This window comes from Macrobrachium nipponense, chromosome 13 (genome assembly GCF_015104395.2).
Source record: "Macrobrachium nipponense isolate FS-2020 chromosome 13, ASM1510439v2, whole genome shotgun sequence".
NCBI lineage: Eukaryota > Metazoa > Arthropoda > Malacostraca > Decapoda > Palaemonidae > Macrobrachium > Macrobrachium nipponense.
Genome location: NC_087206.1, coordinates 58,849,959 through 58,877,285, shown reverse-complemented (window position 1 = coordinate 58,877,285; position 27,327 = coordinate 58,849,959). Strand labels below are relative to the sequence as shown.

The following is a 27,327-nucleotide window of genomic DNA, read 5'->3' as shown; positions in this document are numbered from 1 at the left end:
CTTGAATCTTCGTCAAAATATTTAAACTTTGAAGAGTTAGTAATTCCACTCCACCAATGAAGAAGCCCTCTCAGTTGACGGATAGCATCAGAATTAGTTTGCGTTACTATGACCTTCATAATAAGGAGTAGCTGCCCAGGGGACCCATTCATGTCTCAAACGAAGCAAGTTTTCGGACGTCTGTAAGAAGTGTAATTGAACTTTCTTCAACGTCTTATCAGTCGGAAGCCTTTACAGAAAATTGGCTCGGATTCGGCAGGGGACATTTTTGCATAAAGAATAGTCTTAGGATATGTTATTATTATCATTATTTTTTATTATTATAAACCCACTCATGTAAGCAAGACAGTCTGTAAACAAGGGGATACTTACACGAATAAAAATAATAGAAAATTCAAGTCTGTAAACAAGGGGATACTTACACGAATAAAAATAATAGAAAATGTGCAATAAAAAAAGACGAGGATTGTGGTTCTGTGCAAATGGAATCCCCTTTCTCAGTCGTATGATCATCAGGATTCTTCCCAATCGGTAAGAAGACGGTCTCGAATGCTGTAACAAAAGCAAAGAAATCCTTATGCTGTTAGTGGGACGTCATGGCACCCCAGTGCAGTGTAGACGACGACGACTCTGAAACGACTAACACGCACTAACTTTATTCAGCAGCATTGATGACGATTGGAGATCATTCTAGCTATTGAAAATGTCTTATTAAAAATGGCTTTACGAAGCATCATCTTCTGACGATGGTGTGCATTATGCTGACTGTTCTTTGGGAAATGGAAACCGCTGCTTAACTTTTTGTCCCCAGAAATTCTTGGAAGCTTTTGACGTCCACTTTGGAAATCTAAGTTGCTTGTATTTCATCTCATAATTGTGCATCATACTCATACGCTTTGCTCGCTTATTTTTCAATTGTTCCTTACCATATTGTGATTAATTTATCATAGGGGTGCAATATTTGTTCTTGCCACTGCCCCATCACACAACCGTTAGTCCTTTTATTTAGAAATTCTTTAGGTTCAGTGCACCCCAACTAAATTGAGAACGCTCGCATATCACTTGGTCTTGCCCTACTTGCAAGCATTGTATGCAAATATCGTAATTTATTCATTTATTTGATGCAGAACTACTGACATAGATATTTACATTTAGGATCGTTACATTTAATAGTTAATTTTATACCCTAATGGATAAAGGATTTCAAATTGAAACTATCCACTTCATCTTAGCTTTGGGTTATCTGGTAGCTGCTGTTGATCTGTATGTAGGTGTCAAATGCAGACATCCTTGGAGTAATTCTTCCATTTGGAGGAGAAGTATTCTTAAAAGAACTTGCCTTTTAGATACGTTAATTACAAAAAATGCAAGCTCGTCGAAACGAGTTTCAGAACCCAAACAGTGGTTGGTCTTCGTGGATTGAGAGTCCTCCCTACTCCACCCTAGAGTAGGATGACGTGTGGTGGAAGGGCGCTAGCAGGGGAAGGGGTTGGGGGTGCATGATGGGGGCGAGTTTTGTCGTAAAAAGGAAAGTCCTCCCCGTTCCCCTGTTTCTGTTCGATGGGGAGGAGAGTAACGGAGGGAGTGCAGGGGGAAGTTACATTGACGAGAGGGGGAGAGGCGCTGATGTCCTACACTAGGGCGACCGGTTTGGAGGTAGACCTTAACAGCATCTGATGACCCTCATTGCAAACTCGAGTAACGGTCTTCCCACTAAAGATTCCTTGGCACGACGCTCTTTATTCGAGAATGCGCCATTGCTCTTTTCTTGGGCAAACAGATACACATTTATGTCCTTTCCTCCAATATTACTAGTGTTGGTCATGCTGTGGGTGGTGGCTGGTTATGGTTTTTGCTTCGTACACCGTATTTTTTTTTTTTATTAACATTACTTCAGTAACTAAATCATTTGCCCATATTCATTTAAATTTGTATATATATATATATTATATATATATATATATATATATAGATATATATATATATATATATATATATGATATATATATATATGTGTGTGTGTGTGTGTGTGTGTGTGTGTGTGTGTGTGTGTGTGTGTGTATAAACAACACATGTTCAATGTGTTCGATTTCAAATTAAAAAATTAGTAGAAAGTAAAAAATCGCTGGTGGGTTTCTCGTTTCCTATTTTAAACATCTTGTTTTGAATTTTTGTATTGTCTGTTTTTAGCTTTAGTGTTCTTTAGTTCGTGTGAGTATCTTCTGTTTTACTGTCTTGTTGATGTGTTTATTAACTGAAAAGCATTAACACCCCCAGGGCTTAATTTTTGGACATGGCCGGAAGTAATTATTGTTGTTGTTTTTTTTTGCCACGTGTTTCTGACATAGGTAATTTTTTTTTTCTTGCCACATGTTGCTGACAATATTTGTCACTGACGTGTGATAGCGGGTACCGTTTTAAGACAAAAATGTAATACGGCCAAGAAGTAATATCAAGCACTTTTGCGCTAATATTTATAGTACTATATAATATATAATATATATATTATATTATTAATATATCTATATATAGATTTAATATATATATATCTAGTATATAATATATATCATATATCTATATATTAACAATATATATACTACCTGCCATATCAGATAACGTATGAAAACATGTCTAATTCAATTTCAGAAAATAAATATATACCGCGTCAGTTTTATCACTTATATGTCTAAACTGAGAAGGAATTATAGTTTATATTTGGCATGGAAACGAAGAGGTCCACTTGAAAAACAGAGTCCAAGGCCATTTATTTTCTCAGTAATTGTTTCCTGTTGAAAGTTTGCGACCTGAGATTTCTGTCAAGAACGTGTCAGCTTTTAAAGTGGTGCTTAGTTTATTTGCCCTTTATCGAAAATTAGATTATGCTGGTGTTATATGCAAAATGAATTTTGTTCATGTTCCTGCGCAATCGAGTCATCAGCCGAGGAGAGAGAGAGAGAGAGAGAGAGAGAGAGAAGAGCAGAGAGAGATTATTAAAATGTTGGATTATTTTCAATTCATTCATTATCATTGTAAGAAGTCGTGGGACTCACTGTTACATCAACTGAAGGATAAGCTTTAAATTTATATCTTTTAATTGACATGTAATTTATTGTAGCATGGCTAATGTGGCATAATTGTCTTCTTTCAAATTTTAAGCTTTTATTGTAATTAGAGTCTTGCACGATGTGGAATATGTTTCCGTTTTATATTTCTTCATGCGTAAGGTGATACGTATCGATGCTTTTGAAAGTGGTTGGTACTTCAGATATCAAGGACTTCTGCATTTACCAGTGGCGTGATCATGTACCGTAGATGTGGTAAAACAATAAAAAAAAAATAGATTTCTTGTAGTAGCTTTTAACGTTTAAATATATATTTTCTCTCTCTCTCTCTCTCTCTCTCTCATCTCTCTCTCTCTCTCTCTCTCTCTCTATATATATATATATATATATATATATATATATATATATATATATATCTATATATATACATATATATATATAAAAGTAATAGTGTCTGTGTGTTTGGAACTATGCATGATTGTGTATGCGAGTGTGCGCGCCCATGTTAAAGCCATCTAGCGTGGCGCGGGAGAACGAAGGGGCCGTTTTAATTTTTATTTTTATTTGCTAAAGAATGGCGCCCTCGTTGATCGAGACATGTTAAAGAGGCATTTTATTATATGAGTTCCTGCTGTGCCGAACACAACTTCTTATGATTATTATCTTAAAAACAGGTTGTATAGAAGAAAAACATAACCTTTTTTACTCTTTTTTTTTTTGAGGTTAAAATGTATTGTGCGGCCATTATTACCTGTATCTGCCTTGTTGCTGAGTGGGCAAGTGTCAAGGGACGATGACAGAAACACAAATATACTTAGGTATACTTTCCAGTTTATTTAACGCTTGTTTTAAATCCAATAGTTTTTTTCACATAATACTTAAACAGATCTGTGAGCAAGCATGTATTCATGGTTTACATGCATTTATGCATGTTTTTAAGTATCCCCTGTAATTATAATTATGTAGGTAAGCATATAAATTCAATTAAAACAGTTTTAAGTATTTACAGCTTTGATGCCCTCTTTATTGTGAAATTGGACCTTCTTACTTACAGTTTGTGCATACTCGGCCGTTCATAAGTTCTGGAGCAGGCAGTGGTGCTTCTAAGCTTCAGTTTTTCCAACACCTTGCCTTGTTGTGGTTTTAATGGTTTTAATATTTAGATCTTGAGATATTCTCACTTTATTTCCGTCTAGCTTTCTCTTTCCTGGCTACTTTTTGTTTTCACATATGGACATAATATACAATATTGCGTTGATATATAGGTAATGAATCGGTGAATTCTTCATGTTATATTTTTGCACGCAGTGATTAATAATAATAATAATAATAATAATAATAATAATAATAATAATCCAGACACGAAGAGCAGTGTGCAACACCCCTTTCCTGACTTGCTTAGGGAAAATCTTCGAAAATCTCCGTTCAAGAGCGTAACTAAGAGTGACACTGTATTGTGGTGGGTAACAAGGTCTGTTGACGTTCATTGTCGAGTTTTCTTTTCTTCTTCAGGCGTCGAAGAGCAAATTACAGGGACAAGAATGCGTGATGTCCGATGGAGGGAGAAAAAGGCCGAGGGACCCTTCCCTGGATATTGAGGGTCCCTGGATATTGATTATAAGTCTTCAGGGCTGGATGACGGTTGTTGCTAAGTTAAGGGAACGAACGGTGTTTAAAGGACAGCTACTCGTAGCCATTGCTGCTGACGGGTGGAGGGTTACGTCCGCTTAGGGGCGTCCGTATTAATAGTTGTGTAATAGCGTGTCCAGCCGTAGTGGCCAGGGTCAATATAGGTGACACTCACAGTCCTTCGTGAGGTATGATTCGTCCCTTCTCCTCCTCCCTCCCCTCCCTCCCTCCCTCCCCCTTACCTTACAATCGCTTGTCAACTTCCTTGTCAGCATCATCCTGATCGCACAATCCCCGAGTCCTACAATCCGCTCCTCTTTTTAGGATGTTCCCATTGGGAGTCTTGACGCTGTTTTTTCTCTTCAGTTTCCCCTCTCCCGTGTTGCAGGGATCAACCTATTTGCAACTTCTTTTCTTTTTCAAAGAACAGTACTGTCCACCCGTGATGTCTCTCCTCTGTTAGGCCTGCATCGCTGGTCAGTGCTACAATGTACTTGGTCAGAAAGTCTCAGGGGCGGAAGAAAGGATGGAGGAGGTTTCCTGCCGCCGAGGGAGGGAGGGAGGGAAGGGGCCTTATTGAAATAGGGGGGTTTTCACAAGTGGTCAGTCGTGGGAAAAGCTGGAAGATTAGAAAGTAAAAAATGAAATGGGAAAAGGGAAAGACGGTCGGAAGAAAGTTTTTGAAGAAAAGTTGTTGGTATAATATTAATTAATTAGAATAAACACTTGAAAATCCAGTCCGCCACTTTCAGGGCATCTGTGAAAAGTTGGAAGTCATCTGCGGCAAGCATTGCGATCGGGTTAGGTAAGATTTGACGGAGCATCATGTTGAAGACCGCTTGGTATTTCAATTAACAGACAGACAGTATGGAAGATCGAGACGGAATTCGGCCTGGCTGTTCCTGGTGTGTGTTGTTGTTCAGAGGGAACCTCTTACAACACGAGGGCAACAAAAGACGACAGTGGAAAGTGCGAGGCCAGTTTTAGGCCTGCAGGATGGGGTGGTTAGATGTGGCCAGGTTGGGCTACATAATGCGTAGTGGACAGTCGTCGGCTTAAGGTTTGCAACAATAACTGACAAATTGTACAGTTGCACCTTAAACCTTTGAGGCCACCCCTCCCCCTCCCCTTTTGTACCTGGATGGCAAAAGTCTGCATTGCGCAGAAGGACCGGGAGGGGAAGAAAAAAATGAGATCCTTGGGAAGATATGGAAAACAGGATGTTAGGTAAAGGAACCAATGTACCGAAATAATACAATGTTTGAAGGAACGCTTACAAGGGAATTGAAATGTTAAACTGTAACCTAAACAACAAAAACGAATTTTGTTTTATTTTGAAAATTCATTTATAAAATGAAAACAAACTGTAAATAGGGAAATTGCTGCACAAATTTCAGTTGGCTTGAGGGTGGAGTTGAAGTTGAAGTATTTTATATATGTCAAGAAAACGTTAAGTGTGCTGTACCTGAAGAAAAAGCAAGGAATTCTATTGAAGAGTTAAACATCAGATAGAAAATATAAACCCAGGTTCGCAGGGAGGATTATAAACTTGCCTCGGGGGTTGTAGGTGCCATGAAATAAGGCACAGATCAATTTCGGAATCAAAATGTCCTGAAAGAATGCTCGTCCGTCTGAGTTTCAAGAAAGATGCTACGGTGGTGGCCCTGGGCGGGGGCGGTTATATTAATGAAAAGTGATATTGATGGCGATACTAGATATGTCGGTAATGCCAGAAACAAAAATGGCAAAGAAATTTATTGTTAAATTGTAGGCTGTATTGAAGGAAAGTATTGAATAACGACGTGGTCAGCTGGGAGCAAAATGGGCCGAAATTTGAGACGAATTTCTGAAGGAAGAGCTTGTTGCCGAGAGACGAGGCGGAGGAGACTGGGCAGCTCGATTGTTAGCATAATAAAAGACCCAGTCAACACAATGGCCCAAAGAGTGTGATTAGGTTTAATGAGTGATATGGTCAAGAAGAGATTGCCGAGATAAAAAAGGAAGGCGGTTGTCCGATGATGAATAAATTTGTGTATGACATTCATTATGTTCGTCTCCTCTGTCCGTCTTTCACTTACCCTTGAATTGCATTGGGATGACAATGAAAACGATGCCGGGCGATTTCCGTCTTCGTGCGATGCCCAAATATATGATTATGCCCCGCAGTGATCCCCGTTTGTTGCAGTGCGGTTCGCCATCCTCTGCAGGGGGTCGTTAAGTGGGACCCTTGGTGCGAAAAGGTGTTTGGCCTCACCCAAGAGAAGTGGGCGTGGTCTTCTCGTTGTTATTATAATGCTCTCTCTCTCTCTCTCTCTCTCTCTCTCTCTCTCTCTCTCTCTCTCTCTCTCTCTCTCTCTCTCCATGTGCGCAGATCAAGTCACTATATGGTAATTTCCACAAACATGCATGGTTTAAAGCTTCACTGTGCGTCCTGGATTTGTTTGGTTCGATAATTCGTGCCCTCTCTTATCGACTAAAGAATTCCTCTTAGGTCAACACATATGAAAATATATTAATTCCGAGATAGAGCGAATTAGATATTAAAGGTAATGTGATATGACTCATATACGCATATATATATATATATTATATATATATATATATATATATATATATATATATATATAGGTATCCCTATGTATATTATATATATATATATATATAATATAAATATATAATATTAATATATATAATATTAAAATCAGGTATAAATCTTCAGCTGATAAATATCTAAGTTGCCAAACACAGTATCATAAACAGCTGATGAGAGAAGGTTCTTCTACGTCACATTAAAACGACATGCATAGAATATAGTTTGCCCAATCACTTAAATTACTTGTTTGCTTGTTTTGGCTGTTAAGGCTGTGAAAAGCCAGTTGCAAAGCTGACTGAGAAGGGGCACCCAGTCTGAGTATCAGTCAAATCTTTACATTGTCCATGACGAGTGTGCACTGATTGGTGTCGGAGCTTTCAGAACAAATGGTTTTACAGTCATCGTTGTGTGCTGATAATTGAATGCCGTATGAATATCTCACACGTTGTTTATTGGTTCATATCATACTATTTTGTTAAAATCTTTGCAAGTTATAAGTTTATATAAGCGTTCACATTTTAAGATGCGGATTCATAGTTTTCTTGGAGGTTAAACTATTCTTCCTTCTCCGTTCAATTTCTAATTTATCGCAGATTTGTGTACCATGTGTGTACCGTTTTCCCACTCATAGTTGTTTTTATTGCGTTCTTGTTGATTAAAAAAAAAAGGCACCGTCTTGTTTTAGTAAAACCTGTCACGTCAGGATGGCAATACTTTCATTCTGCCGGGACAAGCTGATATCGGTCATAATAAAGCATCGGTTAGGCATTCTGAATTCGTCCATAAGTGAAGATACAAAAGTGAATGTTTGATGCACAGTATTCTTCCCTTTGCGTTGTTTTCGTTGAGACTGAATGATAATAACTGTTGTCTGGACGTTTTTACATAAAAAAGGCGTGGCAGGAAATTGCTATGGCATTTGCCTTGTCTGTTTAAGGCGACTGTCCTGACGTTGTTGGCAGCTATTATTCTCCTGTTGAGGTAGCAGCACTCAGTTGAGCTTTCTCTGTTTGTTCGTTTGTCTGTTTCCCTGAGAATTGAGGGGCTACGTGTGTTTCCACTTTTTATGAACTTTGACAAGAGTCTCAGAAACGGGAAGCAAACGTGTTTTTAGTATCCTTTGTCAGGCGGACGTCGGCTTCAACATCCTGTTCTGTTTTTTCCGTGAACGCCATTTTGCCTCGCGGGCAGGACGAGCAGATGTAGCATTCCTTCAGCCAGCTTTGCATAAACATCTTTGTGCATTTCCATTCCATACCTCTGTATACATTCACTCTTTTGCTTATGAATGGAATTGATATACGTCGGTACTGATGTACTATGTTGTACTTCCAGCAGCTTCATAAACATGACGGAAATATTGAAGATTGTGAAAATATTTATGTACGGTCATCAGTTTAAGGAAAATTTTTTTCTTTCACGTAAGCTGACTGGGATTGTCCATTACAACCACTGTCTAGTAGACCGTGATTATAACCAATGGTGTTGTGTTTAGTTACAAGGTATAACTTGTATAACTATTTCTCGGCTCCTTTTTATCAAAACAACCTTTTTAACGTTGTTTTGATAAACTATACTTCTTATTTCACAAGGCTAAAACAAGAAACAAATCTACCAAAGGTTGTCATTGTTTTGAAGTCAGAATTTTTGCCATTAGCAACATTACGACCGCGTCAATTCCATTATGATTTATTCTTGGAATGAACTTCTGGTGCTACTGCACGACTGCATTGTGTTCCAGTTCGAACCTATCAATAAACTGAGAGGCGCCCATTGTGAACCATGCTAACCCCGCCACAAATGTCGCATCTGCCCTTTTAAGAGCTTCGAAGCTTCCTTTGCGATGGGGACTTCGAATTTTCACAGGCGTATAAAAAACAACTAGACCTATATCTCAAGGAAACTAGAACAGCATTGTTCGGTTGAGGCGTCGTTCCGCACACAATGGTTTTTTTATGGTAGACTTTCATGGTGGTTGCAGTGGGTTACTTCATAGACATCCTGCTGGCTGCCGACAACGGAGGCATAAATTGAACTTGTTTCCGGTTTGTCTTGGCTCATAATTTTTTTCTTTTCGTTTCTTCATAATTATTCTGTATGCGTCACTTTTATTGTTAATGGCATAAAAAGCACAATTACCTCGGGACAAATGAATTAGAAAGACCCTTCTTACAAGGGAGAAGCCCTCGAATATTAATTCGGTATTATATTCAGAACACTACACAAGTATTGTCTTTTTGTCCCCCGTATGTGGTTAATGTGTAGGTACTGATGCTATAACTGCGAACTTGAGTGTTATAACAATTTGATGTAATCTGGGATTACAAATTTCAACAAATACACTTTTGTATCATGCTTGTATTGTTAGAAATTCTTTATTGTCACTTTCCACCAAGAGTTTTTACTGTCTCACTTTGGATAGAGGATCGAGGTTAAAGTCAACACAAGTACTTCATTCGGGTTATACCCTCTGGGGGTAGGGGCGGGGCGGGGGCGGGGTCCTTGAGATTATCGCTACGTATGTTATTTAAACGTACTTAGTATGCTTCTCCTGACCTCTGAGTTAACCTGGTTTGTGTGTCATTGACAACTTTCAGCTAGACAAACAACCCCTCCCCCCCACCTTCCCCTCTTGCTCCTTAACGCCAGTTAAATTAATAAATCAATATCTGACTTTCTCTGGTTAGTTACGTAATTCTCTCTCTCTCTCTCTCTCTCTCTCTCTCTCTCTCTCTCTCTCTCTCTCTCTCTCTCGTGTATATGCTGCGTAACCGCAAATATAGCAGAACCTGAATATCATAAGGGGAGTGTGTAGCATCATTGACATTTGTATTATACGCCGCGTGATAAATCTTTTCATACTGAAAATTGACGCCAGTAATCCGTGGACAGACACACTTCCGTTGACTGACAACCGTGTATGTATTTTTTTTTTATTATGCAAACAAGATTATACTCTACTATGTGTTTTAAGATTCCCCACCCCCGCTCAAATGTATACAGTACAGATTACTTGCATATCGTGTTCATGTGCAATCTTTCGAAACACCTCATCCTTAAATAAATTCCTCTGATTCACGATACCTGTTAATGCGGCTGTTTTACTTTTAACTGAAAATTGCTTTTATTTTCGCTTACTCGGGGAGTAAGCTTACAAACTACTTTGTTGTTGTTGTTGTTGGTCTTGTCGAGGGGGTTAGGAAAGAGCCTAAAAAGGTCTGAAAAAGTTGTTTCGCGTTGATTTAAATATACATGAATTTGAGGATAGGATATTTATGACTTATTTTTTAGAATGAAAATGTAAAACGTGAATAATGTGCATCTTAAACAGTACAAAAATCATTTTCAATAAGATATAGCGAATTTATTTTAATTTTCGTTGGTGAAACTAGCCTCTATTTGGCCACAGATTTTAGCATGTTTTAATTTACTTAAAAATTTGAGAATGTAATGTATACAAGTTATGCGTGAGGGGAAAATCCTGTATGCATCCCGAGTAAGCTGGAGGTTGGACCACGCCTTGTGATCTAAATATTCATCTTCGTGATGTCATTCATTGCTTTGTCGTTGAAGAATCAGAACTTTGCTCTTGAAAGAATTAGGAGGAAAGTACTTTTTACTTGACTCGCGGAACATTTGTGGTTTATTTCATGAAACAGTTGAGTGGGTGATTTTACTCTACATATTGGCGCCTTGTGAAATATGCATTATACGTATTTCCATCAGAGTGATATATTTCATAAAGTAATATAACTGGGGAGTAATAGAAATTATACCCTGTAAATGCAGAATGCCCATTTAGTAAAATGTTTATCGTATATCCAAAGGACGTTGTGCTTTTCCCTGGGTCTGGAGCAGTGCACGGAACAGGAGCGGTCGATGGCGGCTCATCGGAAAATTGTAGTTATGTATTATAGTATAATATATATATAACGCCCGATGTCTGCATGTACTGAATTACCTTTGTGCTCACGTGCCAGTCCATTCGTGCATTAGTAGAGAAATATGTCTTTTTGTGTCTCGTGAATAAGAGGTCAATGTTGATAGGAAACAGGTCTCGGGGCAGCATACACGGCAACATGCTCTTTCTCCTCCTCCTCCTCCTCCTCCTCCTCCTCCTCCTCCTAGTGCGTCCTTACCAAAAAGTGGTTCTCCTCTCTTTGCCTTGGTTCTTCGGAGGCAGTTTTTGCCAAGGCAACAACAGTGTCGGCGATCACCGCTTCGGGTCATGTTGTCAGTTTTTGCCTGAAAATCAACGCCCCCCCCTCCCCAACTCCCTCTCTCTCCCTCACACTTAGCCAACCCTCCTCCTTTTTTTCCCCTTTGGCAAAGATGTCGTAGGTTGTCTGAGGAACAATCCACTTCAGTCCCTGAGGTCTTCAAGTCCTTATTTCCTCACCTTGAAGAAGCGATTATATAAGGACGCCGCTCATTCATTTGCTTCGAGAATTTTGTCTCTACCATCCATCAGGTAGTCTTTCTTGTTGTCCCATCAGCAACAATTTGATAAAACTGTATTTACAAGTTTTGCGCCTTTCCTGGAGTATTTATCCTGGAGTATTTACTCATTCTTGGAGGTTTTTCTTAACGGTATGTGAATATCCAGTGAAATTGTGGACTCTCGAGTTTTGTTTTGCTGTATAATGTTGTGACTTGGGAAGAACGATATGCTGGTAAGGGTTGATGGGTGTTTTGTAGCAGTCAGTTCAGTCAATCAGTAATGCACTCTTCCAATGGAAACATTTGATCTGTGAATGTAGGTTTTACTCTATCTTCTACCATTTAGGGCATACTTTGACTTTGACGATGTTTTTACTTTTGATATGTCGCGCTGGGGCAACAACAACCTCTCTCTCTCTCTCTCTCTCTCTCTCTCTCTCTCTCTCTCTCTCTCTCTCTCTCTCTCTCTCCTGATCAGTTTTTTACCAGATATACGTATATGTATTTGCAACAGCTATATTGAACTGTTAACCTACGATATTTATACCGATATTTATACTTATTTTAGATTAGTCGTTTACAACAAGCCTTAAAGCCAAATTATTAAACTCCACTCCCATGGCAGAATCCAAACCTACACACAAGAGGTTATACTATTACACACACACACACACACACATATATATGTGTATATATATATATATATATATATATATATACACACATATATATATGTATATATATACACACACACACACACACACACATATATATATATATTACTATAAATATCTATATATATATATATATATATATATATATATATACATATATATATATATATATATAATATTATATATATAGCGCCTGCATCTCTCTTCCAAGGCGATATCTGTTCGCGTTCTGAAAATCAAGCAGCGAAATATTCCGTTTTGCATGATACAAGCATTTGTGTTTAAATAACATCGACAGAATCTGGGTTAGCCTTCACGGATCTGCAAATGCTCTGCCTACCAGAACACCCAAGGACGAAGAGCGTACCGTACGCACAGGTGGTTAACCGAAGGAAGTAAATAGGACAGAAGGGGAAGAATAGAAAAAGGGCGGGAGCGGAATGAGAGAGATAATGAGGGAAAAGAATTTAAAAGCTTCTGAATGTCTAAGGAAAATCAGGAAGGTCGAGGAAAAGGTTTGTGAAGAGGGCGATCTTGATCTAAGAAGTACGAGAATTTGGGTGCGCCCCCTGTACGTCTGGCGGAGTGTAAATTTCGTAGTTTCATAAATCTGCTCATTAGTATATCAAAATGAGAAACCACCTCTTAAAGCAAAGCAATCATCTACCAACTAATACTAATACCACTACCACTAATTATTACTATTAAAATTGAAAAATTATTATTATTATTATTACAAAAACAAGAATTGCCCCCAAGTTTACTATTCTGTTTATCTTATGCATCAGGGGAAGGAGGCTGAGTGATTAATGGTCAAAAATACCAAAGTAACCGTCCAAATATAATGATGAATGAATAAAAACACGAATAACTCACTTAAGTGTATAGACTGCGTATGGCTCAATTGAATCGTCTTTTATAAAGACTGAACATTTTTAAAAACAACATTGTGATTTAAGAATTTTATAACTCATACCCATTTGGAATAATAAAATGAAGTGGGAAAAAACTTCATAATAACTCATGTTGAATGCTGCGTTATTTGTGTGTGTGTACTATATGCACACACATATATATATATATATATATATATATATATATATATATATATATATATATATATAATATATAGTCTTTGTTATACTTATTGTGCAGTTTTAGAATAGAAACTTCGCGATCTTGGCAAGCGAAGAAAAGTCCTTTGTGAATATAATTGTCTGTGCGTCTGTTTCAGTTGTGCGGATTAAAGAAAGTTGGTGATCTTAGGAGCAATGCCTTAAGAAATGAAAGGAAATCCTGCGCTTGTTGAAAGGAATCCTCGATGGTCATTAATGGTTTGCGTGGAATCCACCGAGAGAATGCGCATTCCTTCACACAAGGCAGAGTGGCCGATGATTCATTAGTCGTCCTGCGTGGGTGGAATCATGGTGAAATTCCTTGCTGTGGCTTTCCGGGACCTTTCTAAAAAGCAGTTATTCTGGCAGTGTTATTGTTATTGATATTTGGTTTACATACCCGTCGTTTATATTCCAATGTCAAAATGGGATAACTAGTTGCAATATTGGTTACTGAAATTGCTGTCATCATTTCTTAAGAAGGCTCGCATGTATACTACTTATTTATATTGTGGTTATTGATGATGTGATGCTGTTATTTTTTTGTCTCACTTATTATGATTGTTTAATTGTACGTATATTTCAATTTTTGTTTGATAATAAAAGATGGCCCAGGCATCAAATCTGCCGTTTCATATTATGATTTATTGATCGTCCAGTCCTGAATGCCAATAAAAATCCGGGTTAGAAAGAAGAGCAGATGTCGAAGAGGAAAGAGGCTGTGGTTGTTTGTTTTGGGATTTGGAGGTCGGGAGGGGAGGGGAGGGAAGGGGAGGGAGGAGCTTTGCTCTGGGATGGGAAGCGCTTTCCACCTGTTACCTTGTGAAGGGAAAGAGGATAATGGCAGCTTTCCGAAGGGGTCTCCTACGTGGCGAAGTACAATAAAGGTCTCTTTGGCGTCTCCAGTCACCGCCATCTTCCAATCCTTCGTCCGGAGTGGAGTGGAATGGTTGAAAAAGGTTGAATGAGACAATTGCCTCGTGGGTGGAATCTGTTTTTATTTTCTTGCCTTTTCTGCAGTTCTTTATTCCTCGCTGCTTATTTTCTGATCGTAGGATTGTCAAATCTTTAATGAATGGAGTAATGGAAGCAGCCTTGAAAATACATCAATCTAATCTTGCATAAGTAAAGGCATAAGCCAAAAAAGAAAGTCTTTCGTTGTAGTCATGTTAGTTTGCACGCGTAACGTAAAGATGAAAATTTATTTTTGCTGCATGCTTCTGTTTTGCCCCATTATATATATATATATATATATATATATATATATATATATATATATATATATATATATATATATATAATTATATATGAATTCCGGCAACATTTGGGTTTTGATTCTTGGTGGCCGAGAGTCACCACGTGAATCCCGGTTGTTGCATAATATTTTCAGAGGGTGTGGGATTGTTGGGAATTTCTTTTCGTGATAATTGGCCAGGGAAATTGCCATGCACTTGGTCCATCTTGCGACACTTAGTGTTTTTATTATGTGAGAGAGAGAGAGAGAGAGAGAGAGAGAGAGAGAGAGAGAGAGAGAGAGAGAGAAGAGAGAGGGTGCTTTTAGAAAGCGTGGCATCAGATATCATTAGTATAGAAGCCGTTAAGATCATATCAATTTGCCAGCATTAGCGTTATTGCCACGTGAACTAAAGTATTGTAATTAGGAGAGCTCTGAAACTGCATGAACTGTATAGCAGTCGTAGTTATTCTGTAGCAAAAACAAGTATCATTCGCTTTGGAATAACAGCACCAGCTTTAGCTTAGTGAATCTGGGAGGGCTAGATTACTTTAGAGGCGAGTTTGGTCTTAATAATCTCTAAAATATTTTCGTATCGTTATTAGATAATGCTGTCATGTTGCCTGCTTGGCCGTTTGCTCGTGGGAGAAAAAGAAAAAAAAAAAGGCGAAAGTATATATTGCAGACAGATGCAGCTGGATGATGGGTCATAATGACACCTCTTCCAGGTCTTCATCTTTGACCTTTGATAGATTTGACCTTAAGGGGTGAGCCCTTAACCATGTCACTGTGTGGAGGTCAGAAAGGTGATTTTATGGTGTTATTTGTCCTCATCATCTGAGGTGTGTTGCCATCTTGATTATTTTGACGTTGATTTTCATCTTGTAGCCCCCCCCCAGCCCCCCCCCCCCCCCCCCCCCCCCACCACCACCTCTCTCTCTCTCTCTCTCTCTCTCTCTCTCTCTCTCTCTTTTATATATATATATATATATCTATATATATATAGATTATTATTATATATGATATATATATATATAATATATATATATATATCTATGCATGCATACATACATACATACATACATACATACATACATACATACACATACATACATATATATTAGCTTGTTAAAGATATAGACGTAAAATGAACTAGCATCAGTCTTCTTCCTTTCGGCAGGTGTTCAAGGTCTCTTGACATTGAATAAATGCGGATTACTTATACAATCTTATTCCATTGTTGTCGGCATTAATTTATGTTGATGTATCTCACGTCCGGATATATCATTTTGGAACGCTACAATAGTAGGCGTCGCCTGCCGGGGGCGTCACACAAGGATAATTGCGTTACGCCTGGGGTGGTTCAGCGTTTGTGTGTGTAGGGTAGACCTTTTTGCATGTGTGTGTCTGTGTCTGCGTTTGTGTGTTGGAATCAAAGCTGTATTTATTTTATTTTTTTTACTTTTGGAAAGAAACATCAGTTGCGGTTTTTCAGGTTTTCGTCTTGAAGTTCATAATTATTGCACCCGCGCGTGAAGATATATTGCTAATAGCTACGGTTTTTTTTCTTTATTGTAGGTATTTACCGGCACCTTTGACGGTGATGGAAAGAACTTAGGAAATATGTCTGTGTGCGCTCGGAAGTGGTTTTACTGGATTTTTGTATTGTAAACACTCTCCTGCGTCTTCCATGAAGACAGCATGTGTCTGTTTACTCGGTATTTTTTCTTTCCTGCTATATGAATGCAAATTATGAGACCCGCTGTAATAATAATAATAATAATAATAATAATAATAATAATAATAATAATAACAACAGATAGGGTGATACGTACCAATTGACCAGGCGTGACGTTGATTGAAGAGAAAGAAAGGGGAAAAAAATGGATAAATATCAAGACCTAAAAATAGAAATAAGAGGGGTAGGCGATATACCACTGGAAATTGTTCCCATAATCATAGGAACCCTAGGCACGATCCAAAGATCCCTGAAAAGGAATCTGGAAAAACTAGAGGCTGGAGTAACTTCAGGACTCATGCGGAAGTGTGTGCTGTTAGAAACGGCGCACATAGTAAGAAAAGTGATGGACTCCTAAAGAGGCAGGATGCAACCTGGAACCCCACACTATAAATACCTCCCAGTCAAATTGGAGGACTGTGATAGACCCCCCAAAAAAATAATAATAATGATAATAATAATGCCCCAAAGTATAAGAAAAAAGGAAACTAGAATTTGCTGGACAGTCTGTCTGCGTATGACTCAAATAACAAAAGCACAAAGTATTTCGATGACGTAGGAGGAAATGTCAAGTAGGTTGAATATCATCTACTTTGGAGGAATTGGGCTTATCAGTCTTCGAGACCATAAATGTACTTAACCTTCTGTACTGCATAGCACAAGCGGCGTACATAGTTTAAGAGCATGGTAAACTCATTTGTTATTGTGATTACATTTTTGTAGTTTATTTATTGCTTCATTTCGTATTTTTATACATTTCAAATCTCTTGATTCGGATCTCTTGTAGGACATTTGGGTATTCTGCTCGACGAAGCTTGTTTTCAAAACAATGACGCTTTTCAAAGACTTCTTCCTTTTGAATGAATGCTTAATATGCAGCTAAAATCGGACGTGGGGAAAAAATAAGAAAAAATAGAAACTATCCCTACCCAAGTTAAGGTATTTAAGGAAAAAATTGACTATATATCACAAAAGAGATGTTTGTATAGTATTTGCAGTATAAGAAATGTTCAGCATATTTCTTCAGATAGAAAAAACCTGAGTACTGTGCAGCATCACATCACACCTTTAAAAGATAACAGCTCGCAAATCTCATTGCAACCCTTCGTTTCATTCCATTTCCACGTAATGTTATCTGCACCCGCTCTGCTCGCGCTCGTTTCCCTAGATATGGAGGTGAAAGGTGTCTATGTTACGAGCCAGTATTTAATATAATAATTGAAATCTTCATCGCCATACCGAAGACATGCTTTTGCAGCAGAGAAGTCCCTCATTGCTCACATTGTGAGTGCGTCTGTGTATTTATTATATCTTAATGTGTGTGTGGGTGGTGTGGCTTGGTTGTAAAATATATATATATATATATATATAAGTAAATATATATCTATATATATATAGATATATATATATATACTATTGATGTGTGTGTGTGTATGCGTGTGTGCATGTGTGTAAATATATATATATATATATATTGTGTGTGTGTGTGTGTGTGTGTGTGTGTGTGTGTGTGTATGTATGTATGTATGTATGTATGTATTCAATCATTCTTGTTTATTTTTGGGAGCCCTCTTTGGGCCTCATTCAGTCCATCCGGTGGACTCTACGTATATATTAATATGTCAGTTGCAGCGTGCCGAAATTTTCTGGGCAACTTGCTCTTCCGTGCCCTAATTGGTCTTTGAAAGATACATCTAGTTTCTTCTTAAATGTCCCGTAAGTTTTCACGTCATTTTAATTCTTGTGCCAACTCGCTGAATAGTCTTTCGCCAATATCTTTCCCACAAAAGAAATGTGAATGAATCCACATTTTTTATGCTTGTTTGCTTATTCACACTTTCGATGCTTGCTTTTTGTAGAAGCTTTTCTCATTTAAACATTTTCTTTTATTGTACGTATTATATTTTTGCTTTGAGGATGAACGTTCATCTAAAGATCTTTCTTGCTTTCTCTTGTGAACATAATTCGTAATTACTTGGCTACTTTGCCAATTAAGCCCTGTCATTTCTTCAGAAAGAAACTGCCACTAAAGTTTAGTATTGCGAATAAATATTACTACATGGAAAAACGAGCAATTGTGTGACTTTTATGTATGTAATTGAAAGAAAGTAAAGAAGGTGAAAAACGCAGCAAAAAATGAGAGAGAGAGAGAGAGAGAGAGAGAGAGAGAGAGAGAGAGAGAGAGAGAGAGAGAGAGAGAGAGAGAATCATTCCTCAACTTCTGAAAGTTGAATAGTTTTATTGAGCAATTCTTGAGCAACTGTTTTGGAAGACGTTTCTTTTTTAGAGTAACCTATACCCCAACATGTTAATGAAGCTTACTGCCTGGGCGCTCTCTGTTCGCATCTCAACCGCTGGCAAATTGTGGTTAAGACGTACACGAGGAAAGTGGTAGTTCAAGCTGTAATTGTTTTGACCGTCTCTGTCTTTTAAACGAAAGGAGAGTAACGTCCGTCTTGTTTTGAGTGACTTCAACAGTATTGATGTCACTGCGACTACCAGAACAGTGAGAATTATACAAGGGACTCGAAGTAGTGTACCAGCAATCACATTCATCCGAAGAGTATTGGAAACTACTTTTGATCTTTATTTCCAGTGTCCAGTTTGAGCCTGATCCATCGCCTTGATATTTGTTGTATTTTTCAGGCTTGCAATGGAAGCAGATATCAGAAGTGAAATTATTGTATTTTTCAGGCTTGCAATGTAAGCAGATATCAGAAGTGAAATAAAAAGGAATTCATTTTGAACATTCATTCCCAAGTGTATTTGGGAATGTGATTCCAAGTGTTTTTGAATCACGCTCACAACAGGTTGACGCCCTTCGCCAACTGTTTGTCGATGCGTATGAACGTTGTTACACTATTACTGTTGCTGGTAGTATCATTTGGCGATGATCTCTATCCAGTAAGCAGACAAAACAGGTAAAACGCAGAAGGAACGAGAAGGAAAAAGCAGCAAACCAAAAACAGTATTTAGAAAAAAAAATCTGATACAGAATTCTATACTCGTGAATGTTATTATTTGGGCTCCCCCAAATACTCCTAACTCACCTCAGGAGGAAAAAATAGCCACGATATTGAAATAAGTTTTGGTTCAAGTGCCCCTCAGTAACCCATCTCTAGGCCATTTGATAATTGTGGTAAAGTGCAGTTCTATCAGTTTCATTTCCTCAAATTTGATTTCATGTTTGTCGAAACTGGATTTGAGAACCGTTGTTGAAAATGCGCATGCGCAGCCGGAGTCTTGCTGGGCCTCCGTCATCCAGCTGCAACAACAACAACAACAACAACAACAAAGATGGCAACGGAGGGAGTTGTAGTAGCTCAAAGAGTGTGTTGAACATCCCGGGAGAGCTTAAGCTTCATTACTCGGAGGTGGTGAGCGTCGCCGAAAAGCTCACCAGGCTGTTCTCTCGCACTCACACCTACCACGTCCACAGGAGACACAAAACACTCACGCAGGAGGTAAGTCTGGGGCTTGGGAAGCACCCCCCCCCCCCCCAATTGACGCTTTCTAATGCTCGGCAGTGATCCGGAAGGTAAGTTTGTGTTAAGGGTTCGTGAAATGGATTCTGGAATAATAGCATTCTCGTGAATTTTATAAGGACTGTTTAATTTTGTGGCAAGAAAATTAATAATACAAAGGGATTATGTTTCTTCTCTGATTATGATATCATTATAAATTAAAGGCAAATGGCTTTTTCATTCAGTTTTGGATAAATGGTAAGACTAGATAGGTTGTTGGGAAGGTGAAAGATGATAAAGGGAATAAAAATGAATCTTTTACCAACTTGCCGTATCATATTCTTCACAGAAAAAATTAAGAACATTTGGATGCCATAAAAACTGCTTTAATCAAGACGTGAACTGGATCACATATCAGGAAGTCACGTAGCTGAATGACTTACTGACCCAATCACGTAGAGAGAAGTTAATGGAATATAACATTGAACACAATTTTCATTCTTAATGTAAAACCAATTCGTGATAAAAAAAAAAAAAACGTAGTTGACACTAGTCGAAAGGCAGCCAGGATCATGGGAGTCAAGGGTCATGATAGAATAACAAACGAACATCAGAATAATTTGACTACTGACTGGAGTCCGGTTCAGGAGAGTCGGGCTACATTAATAAGCATAATCTGGCAATGAGATATGTTGATAATGTGACAGGGTTCTCGTGTTCGTTCTGCTCGATCATATTTCCTGATACTCGTTTGTGGCGAAACACTGATCCAACTGTGTTAATAATATGCGCTGTAAGTTGCAATTGCCCAGTACCGCGATTCCATCTTGCAGGAGAGAGGCGGGGAAGAACATGAATAATGTTGATAAGACGGGCATGTTTTGTGTTGTATGAAACTTTGCAGCATCAAGAGAATATTCTTAAAATAAATAGCACTGGTATCCAAAAGACAGTTTAATAATAAAAAAAAAGGGGGACTTAGAAGTCATATTTGAAGACAATTATAAGTTATAAAAAGTTGAATGATCCGCCTGGTGCACAGGTAGGATTTGTTTTTATGGTGTTTTTACGTTGCATGGAACCAGTGGTTATTCAGCAACGGGACCAACAGCTTTACGTGGTTTCCGAACCACGTCGAGTGTGAACTTCTATCACTCAGAAATACACATATCTAACCCCTCAGTGGAATGCCCGAGAATCGAACTCGCGGCCACCGAGGTGGCAGGCCAAGACCATTCCGATCACGCCACGGGCGCTTGCACAGGTAGGAGGCCATGTGAAAAAGTAAACAATGGAGACATGAATTCGAATATGCTTCCCCGGAAGGTTGGAAGATTAGTATGTATATCTGGGCCCTTTAGGTCAAGTATGTCGGATATGTAAACACTCCTTGTAGTTGTGGAATGTTTTACATAATTTATAAAGAAGTCACGATAAGCACTTTGATTAGATAACGAGATAAGATTTTTTTTTTCTAAAGAACCGGTGTGCAAGTGTAATCACGCTGAAATAGATCGAATAAAGGAAGACCTGAAGGCGTAAGTACTACCAGTCCTATTCAGATTTTGACGAGGTGTGACAGTAAGCCGATTGAAGTGGCACAGACTTGGGTAAAAGATGCAATGATTATGACTGCAGAAGGGTGACTGAATGGGCTCCTATACCGGGTGGTGTGGGATTGGTGGAGTGAATGGGGGGTGATTAGAATGAGGGGGGAGGGGAGCTTCAGAATAGATAATGGGGAAGACCAGGAGGGGGAGGGAGAATTGGGTCTTTGGGGAGATGGGGGTGGGGTGGGGTTTTTGGGGGAGAAGAGCAGCTGTTGTAGTAGAGAGGCGACAATCTGGTCACACGTCGAGGCCTCGAGAGCGGTGGCTGTTTGGGCCCAGCAGTCTCTCTCTGGCCCCCCCCCTCCCCCCTCCCCGTCTCCCCCATTCCGGTCTCTCTTCCTTCCAGTCCTCCAGCCAGATACTCTCAGTCTTCAGTTTGTCCTTTACTTCTGCGGTGACGGGATGACCACGGTGCTCCTGGGCCCGGTTCGTGGCGATTTTATCATTGGTGTTTTTCTTCTAGTGTTTTGGCATTCTCATTTTCACGGAGATTTTGGAAAGAGCTACATTTTGTGTTGTGTTATTTGTGCTGATCAGGAGTGAATGTGTTAGCGTTTACTTAGCCGTGATTGATATAATCCTACTTACATGCAGGAGGTGGAAATAGATGGGCTGTGTCGTCATAACCCGATACCTGTTGGGATTTTTTCAAGTTGTGTTCGGTGTTGCGATAAGGAGAGAGAAGTTTCATGTGAAGAGTGAATCACAGTTTCACAGGAATTTTGTTGACTGTCATTTTTTACCCTCTTAAGTTGCAACATCACTGAGAATGCAGCATTTATATATAGTTTGTATCAGAAACGTTGTGCACAAGTGCCCGGATTTTTACCTGACTAATGCCGAATTCGTAGTGCTTGCACTCGTCACAAACAGATTTAATATTGCGTGGCACAGAATATCCAGGAAATTCAGTGATTTGGCGAGGGTGTGCTTAATGTTCGCCTAGACAGTGCTCCACCCTTCGAAGTTTTCTTTCTGTCTTTTTTTGCGAATACGTGCTATGGCTTTGTATTTATTTGATGCCGTCAGGCAGAGAGAACTACAGTTGTGTATTTTGTTGGTTATGAAATGTTAAATGTTAGTAATTAATGTATGTTAAGTGATTACCTTTTAAAACTGGTAGTTCATATTTAGTGGCTATCAATGTTTTTTGCCTCATTTCATGAGTAATTGAAGTCTACAGGTTAAAGGAATGTGAATGGTAATAGTTGTCGTGAAGCCCTTCACCGGCCATATTTATTAAGGATGCTATCTTGAATGTTTAAATTATCAACTGGTATCCATTACAAAAAAAGGAAAAACAAAGATTCGGTACAATGTGCAACTAAAGGTCATTTTATGCTTTAATTAGGAATTAGGGATTGGCCTTCTACCCAGAAACCGACCACCTACCTCCTTGCCCAAGGGCAGGAAGGTCAAGGCCGTATATTCGCGCATACCTGAAAAAAAAGTCGTGCTTACATCTGTGTTGATGAATGGTTATTTGCCTATGTAGCGGCTGTATTATGAAGTTTTTGTAAGAGGGCTGCTGTTATTTACCGTGGCCACTGTCTTCCTATAAGTTTATCCCAATTTCGTTACAATTTTCGCGACAAAGAAATTGACAGGAATGTTTGGAAATTGGGTTTTGATTTTATAATCAGTCATAGTGAACATAGTTAAAGAATAGATAAAATCTTATTTTGGAAGACATGCTGGGAGATAAGTTAGACACCTATATTAACGCTTCACATTGTTCATAGGCCAGTTTAGGTCCACGATTCATGTCTGAGGCGTATTTCTAATTTATTCCTCTCTCTCTTCCCCCTACTTTACTTCCCCCCGCCCCTCCCCATCTGGTTATTGTTTACGTGCAGTTTGTTTAATAATAGCATTCGTTTTGTACCCTTTACATATAATTTATCTTAATAAATTGGCATGTGTACAGTCACAATTTAGTAAATATTAGGGATGATGGCATGTTATCTCTTGTAATTTTTTTGTAGGCTACATGGGATTAAGATATGTTAATGAAAATAAACATATTTTATGATGGAACACCGAGTTGTCTCGGGTTTCATTCCTACACCAGTGTAAAGTTAGGATATTAACGTACGAAAGGAGGATTAGCTTCGTGGTTTGCAGCATGTGGCAATGAGACGTCATGCAAGCAGACCGTTGACCCCTCTAGTCTTGTTCCTCCTCCTCCTCTTTCTAGTTTCCTTTCCTACTACCACATATCACATGCATTTAAAGGAAATATGCCCATTAGACATTATCTTAAAAGACCGGCAACGGTCATGTAGCCCTGTGTGCAGTTCATGACAGTGTATAGGCCTAACTACCGCATAATACCTCTCATAACGCTGAAGCTATGATACCACATTGCCAAGTTTAAAATTGGTTTATGCTGATATGAGACTTTTGTTTTAAATGAAGGGCATTAAAGACTTTTTTTTTTTATTCCCATACTTCACGAACCTATCTGAGGCTTTTGAAGCTATTAAATTGTAAGGGGATATAACAGCACTTGAAGTGATGCCTGTATGCTTATGTATGCATTAACGGGCGCACGCGCCCCGTAGGACTCCACTTACAGAGCTCAGATTAATGTTTCCCTTTCATATCCGTTGTAGTTTTTGGACCTTGAAAAACCATTTTTGAAGGTGTTAGTAATCCAATTTTGTCCTATCATTCTTTATATTATGGATATTTATTTACTCAAAGCTGACGTGTAGGCGGTGGCGGGGATGGGGGTCAGTAATCAATGCTATCTTCACTTAGAATATACTTTTAATTTTGTTATTATTTTTTTTTGCATGTGTGTATAACGTTTCTCCGAGACAACAATGTCAATAACTTGAAGTATGTATGCAGTTGTGCAAAGTGTCTACCTTAAAACATACAGGCCAAGCAGTGATGAATTGTTGAACTCGGCCGGTGTTGTTAAGTCGATTGGGTGGGAGCGGACTCCTCCCTTCCACCACTTGCACTGTCTGTCTGTGGTGGTATTTCCTCCACAGCCTACTGCTTCTTATCTTGATTTAACCTTCATCCAGTTTTTCTGCCATTTTTATAACATATCCTTCCTGCCATTTCAATTCATATTCTTGAGGCTTTAAAATAAGTTCGTCGTTTCCCCCCGAGTTGTAATCGTCCTGCTGTTGCTATGCCCAGAAAACCTCGTATAGGTACATTTTTCAACCCCCCCACCCTCTCTTCTCTCTCTCTCTCTCTCTCTCTCTCTCTTGTGAGGTCAGTGAAGGTCACGAGATTCAATTGTAGAACTTTGGGTCACGGGTAGGTTAAGTGCCTCCGGCAGTGAGCTCGTAGACTTGGTAGATTGCATGTTGTTTAAATCAAGTAAAATAGGTGAAGGGGAGCGGTGAAATGACTAGAGGAATTAAGGTCTGAACGCGACGCGTGTGATTATTCTCATATCCTGTTGCTTTACAGTAAGTTTATATTCATGATAGAATATTAACCTTAGACTACAGCTAGGTATGCAACTATTTGCCTAATTTTTAAGTTATGCAAATGTTTGCCTAATTTTGCAGATGTCTTCGTTTGGTAGACTGGCAGGAAGATAGGGGCGAGAGGTACGCCTAAGATTTAGCTGGAATGACATAGAAAATAACCGGCGCTTGTTTTTATTGGTTTTTGTCCAGTTTGGAGCTCCCATCTCAGGCATGTGGAAAGATGGAGAACATGCGTTTCGAGAAACTGACTTGGTAATATATTTTCAAATGAAAGTTTAAAAATCGTAATGTATTTATAATAAAAAAAATAGGAAAAAGAGAGAGACCAGTAGTACTTGTCTTTGAGATATCACTGGAATGCGTATAGTTCGAGCCCATGACAGCTTAATGAACAAGTTGCTCAGTTCCTCGTTAGTTAGGCACTAATCTGTCTGAAGGTAGGAGTGCAATGAATTCACCATTATATAATTTGTGACATATTTTGCTGCGTATTTGTTTCCAGCCACGAAGATTAGCGTAGGTCTGGAAAATTGGCAGTTGGCTACATTCATGTCTTGGTTAGTTAGTGAACTGTTTGTCCTATGCGCAGGGATGTTGTTTTGGAATAAATCTCCAAGATTCTTTCCAGACCATGGCGTAATACCTTAAACTTATGGATAGTGGATTGATTTCTAGCTGTTTGTAATAATTATTCTATTATCTCTAACGCTCCTATTTATTATGCATATGAGAGCCTTTTGAGACAAGAACTACCAAAATAGCAGGTATTTTTCTTTCGGTTGCAGCCATCAAATTCGTGGGTGACGGTGCACAACCTGAAGCAGCTAGACGGAGGCATCCTTGACCCTGACGACCGTTTAAATGACGTAGCTGACGACAGGGAGCAAATTATTGCCATCTACGATGAACAGGCTCACCACCACCAGGGAGGAGATGGTACTTCAGCATCCTCAGATTCTGAGAATCCCTCTCCCGATATCTTCCAGGTGAGCCGGAATCAGCAACGTTTTACTCCTTCATCAGAAGTTTCTGTAAAGATTTTATATATAACAGAAAGGTCTTATGCTGTACATCATAAGGTATTAGTTTGAATCGGCTGCAGTGTATGCTTCCAGTGTTCAGACCATTCACTGTAAATAATAATAAAAGAAATATACATTGTAAGAAGTTAATGTATGCTAATTTGCGTGTGATATGAAGATTGAGTCATGAGGAAAATATAGGGATTGATATTCAGTTCTAATTAGAAAAATAATGAAATAGGGTTTAGACGAGGAATATTCTCCAGAAGAGCTTTAATTGAAGGTACTATTCTAAATGTATATCAGACGAAATTTAGACATTATTTGCAATGGCACCCAGTCCATTATTATTCAGTTACTGAAGTCCGTTTCACTAAAAACTTTCCATGTGGACAGGGAATCGAGCACAAGTTCTCCCCCTTCACACGGAATGACATTGAGATAACAGGAGAAGAACTAAGTGCCACCCCTCCCCCACTTCACGTCCGGCGGGGTAGTGAGCCAGCTCTCAACAGGTTATCTCCAATTCCACCGGCAAATATTCCTCCAGACCCAACCAAGAGATGGTCGGCTGCCCCAATCATTGAGGATCAGAATGCACCTCCAAGTTCTACACCAATGAAGCCTGTTGTGAGTAGCACAAGGAGAGAAAGATGGGATTTATTTATTGATTGATTTTTTTTTTTTTTTTTTTTTTTGCTGGAGAGTACCTGAACAGTATATATAATTTATATTTAGTGTTGTGTTTGTTGTATTAAATAATTTATTCATACATATATAATGTAAGGTACAATATATTTTTTTCATGTTGATAATTATTTGATAATTTTGATGACATAGGATGGCCATAGTTCTTATGAGGATGACAGTGTGTTTGTTGCTGATCCTGGAGAGAGGGGAGAGGGGTCAGGGGAGGAAAAAACTCCTTCATCGTCTTCATCATCATCACATCATTCTTCTACAGCATTTTCCAGATTCTCAAGAGATAATAACCGATGCTCAGTCCAGGTGAATAAAAATATTGATTGTAATGGTTATATGCAACATCCTTAAAGGCTTTTGTGTTGGGCATAACTTTTCTTATTTTTCTTCTTGTTCCAATGATCGTCATGAGTATTTCATGATGTTTGCTGCCTGTCTTATATTTATTCTAAACTTCTTGTTATGTATACAGTAATACAATAAACAAGTGGCAATGAATGTCTGCGGTTAGACACTGGTTGGAAGTACAAGAGAGCAGGAAAAGAACAGCAAAGTGTGGCAGACCCTTATTAGTTTAATTAATAGC

The 27,327-nt window shown here is 38.7% G+C and overlaps 1 protein-coding gene across 24 annotated transcripts in view; it reads left to right on the top strand.

The window, feature by feature from the left end:
* Window positions 1–27,327, top strand: part of LOC135225810 (partitioning defective 3 homolog) — a 463,764-nt gene that overhangs the window by 352,605 nt on the left and 83,832 nt on the right. For 18 of the 24 annotated variants that reach the window (XM_064265308.1, XM_064265309.1, XM_064265324.1 and 15 more), the window contains exons 2-5: window positions 19,132–19,949; window positions 25,803–26,003; window positions 26,436–26,669; window positions 26,880–27,047. In XM_064265308.1, the coding sequence (XP_064121378.1) occupies window positions 19,707–19,949; window positions 25,803–26,003; window positions 26,436–26,669; window positions 26,880–27,047 (846 nt within the window). In that variant the 5' untranslated portion in view covers window positions 19,132–19,706. Of the gene's footprint in view, window positions 1–19,030; window positions 19,049–19,131; window positions 19,950–21,859; window positions 21,986–25,119; window positions 25,270–25,802; window positions 26,004–26,435; window positions 26,670–26,879; window positions 27,048–27,327 lie in introns of those variants that run through there. The other 6 variants (XM_064265319.1, XM_064265323.1, XM_064265311.1 and 3 more) reach the window with 5 other exon arrangements.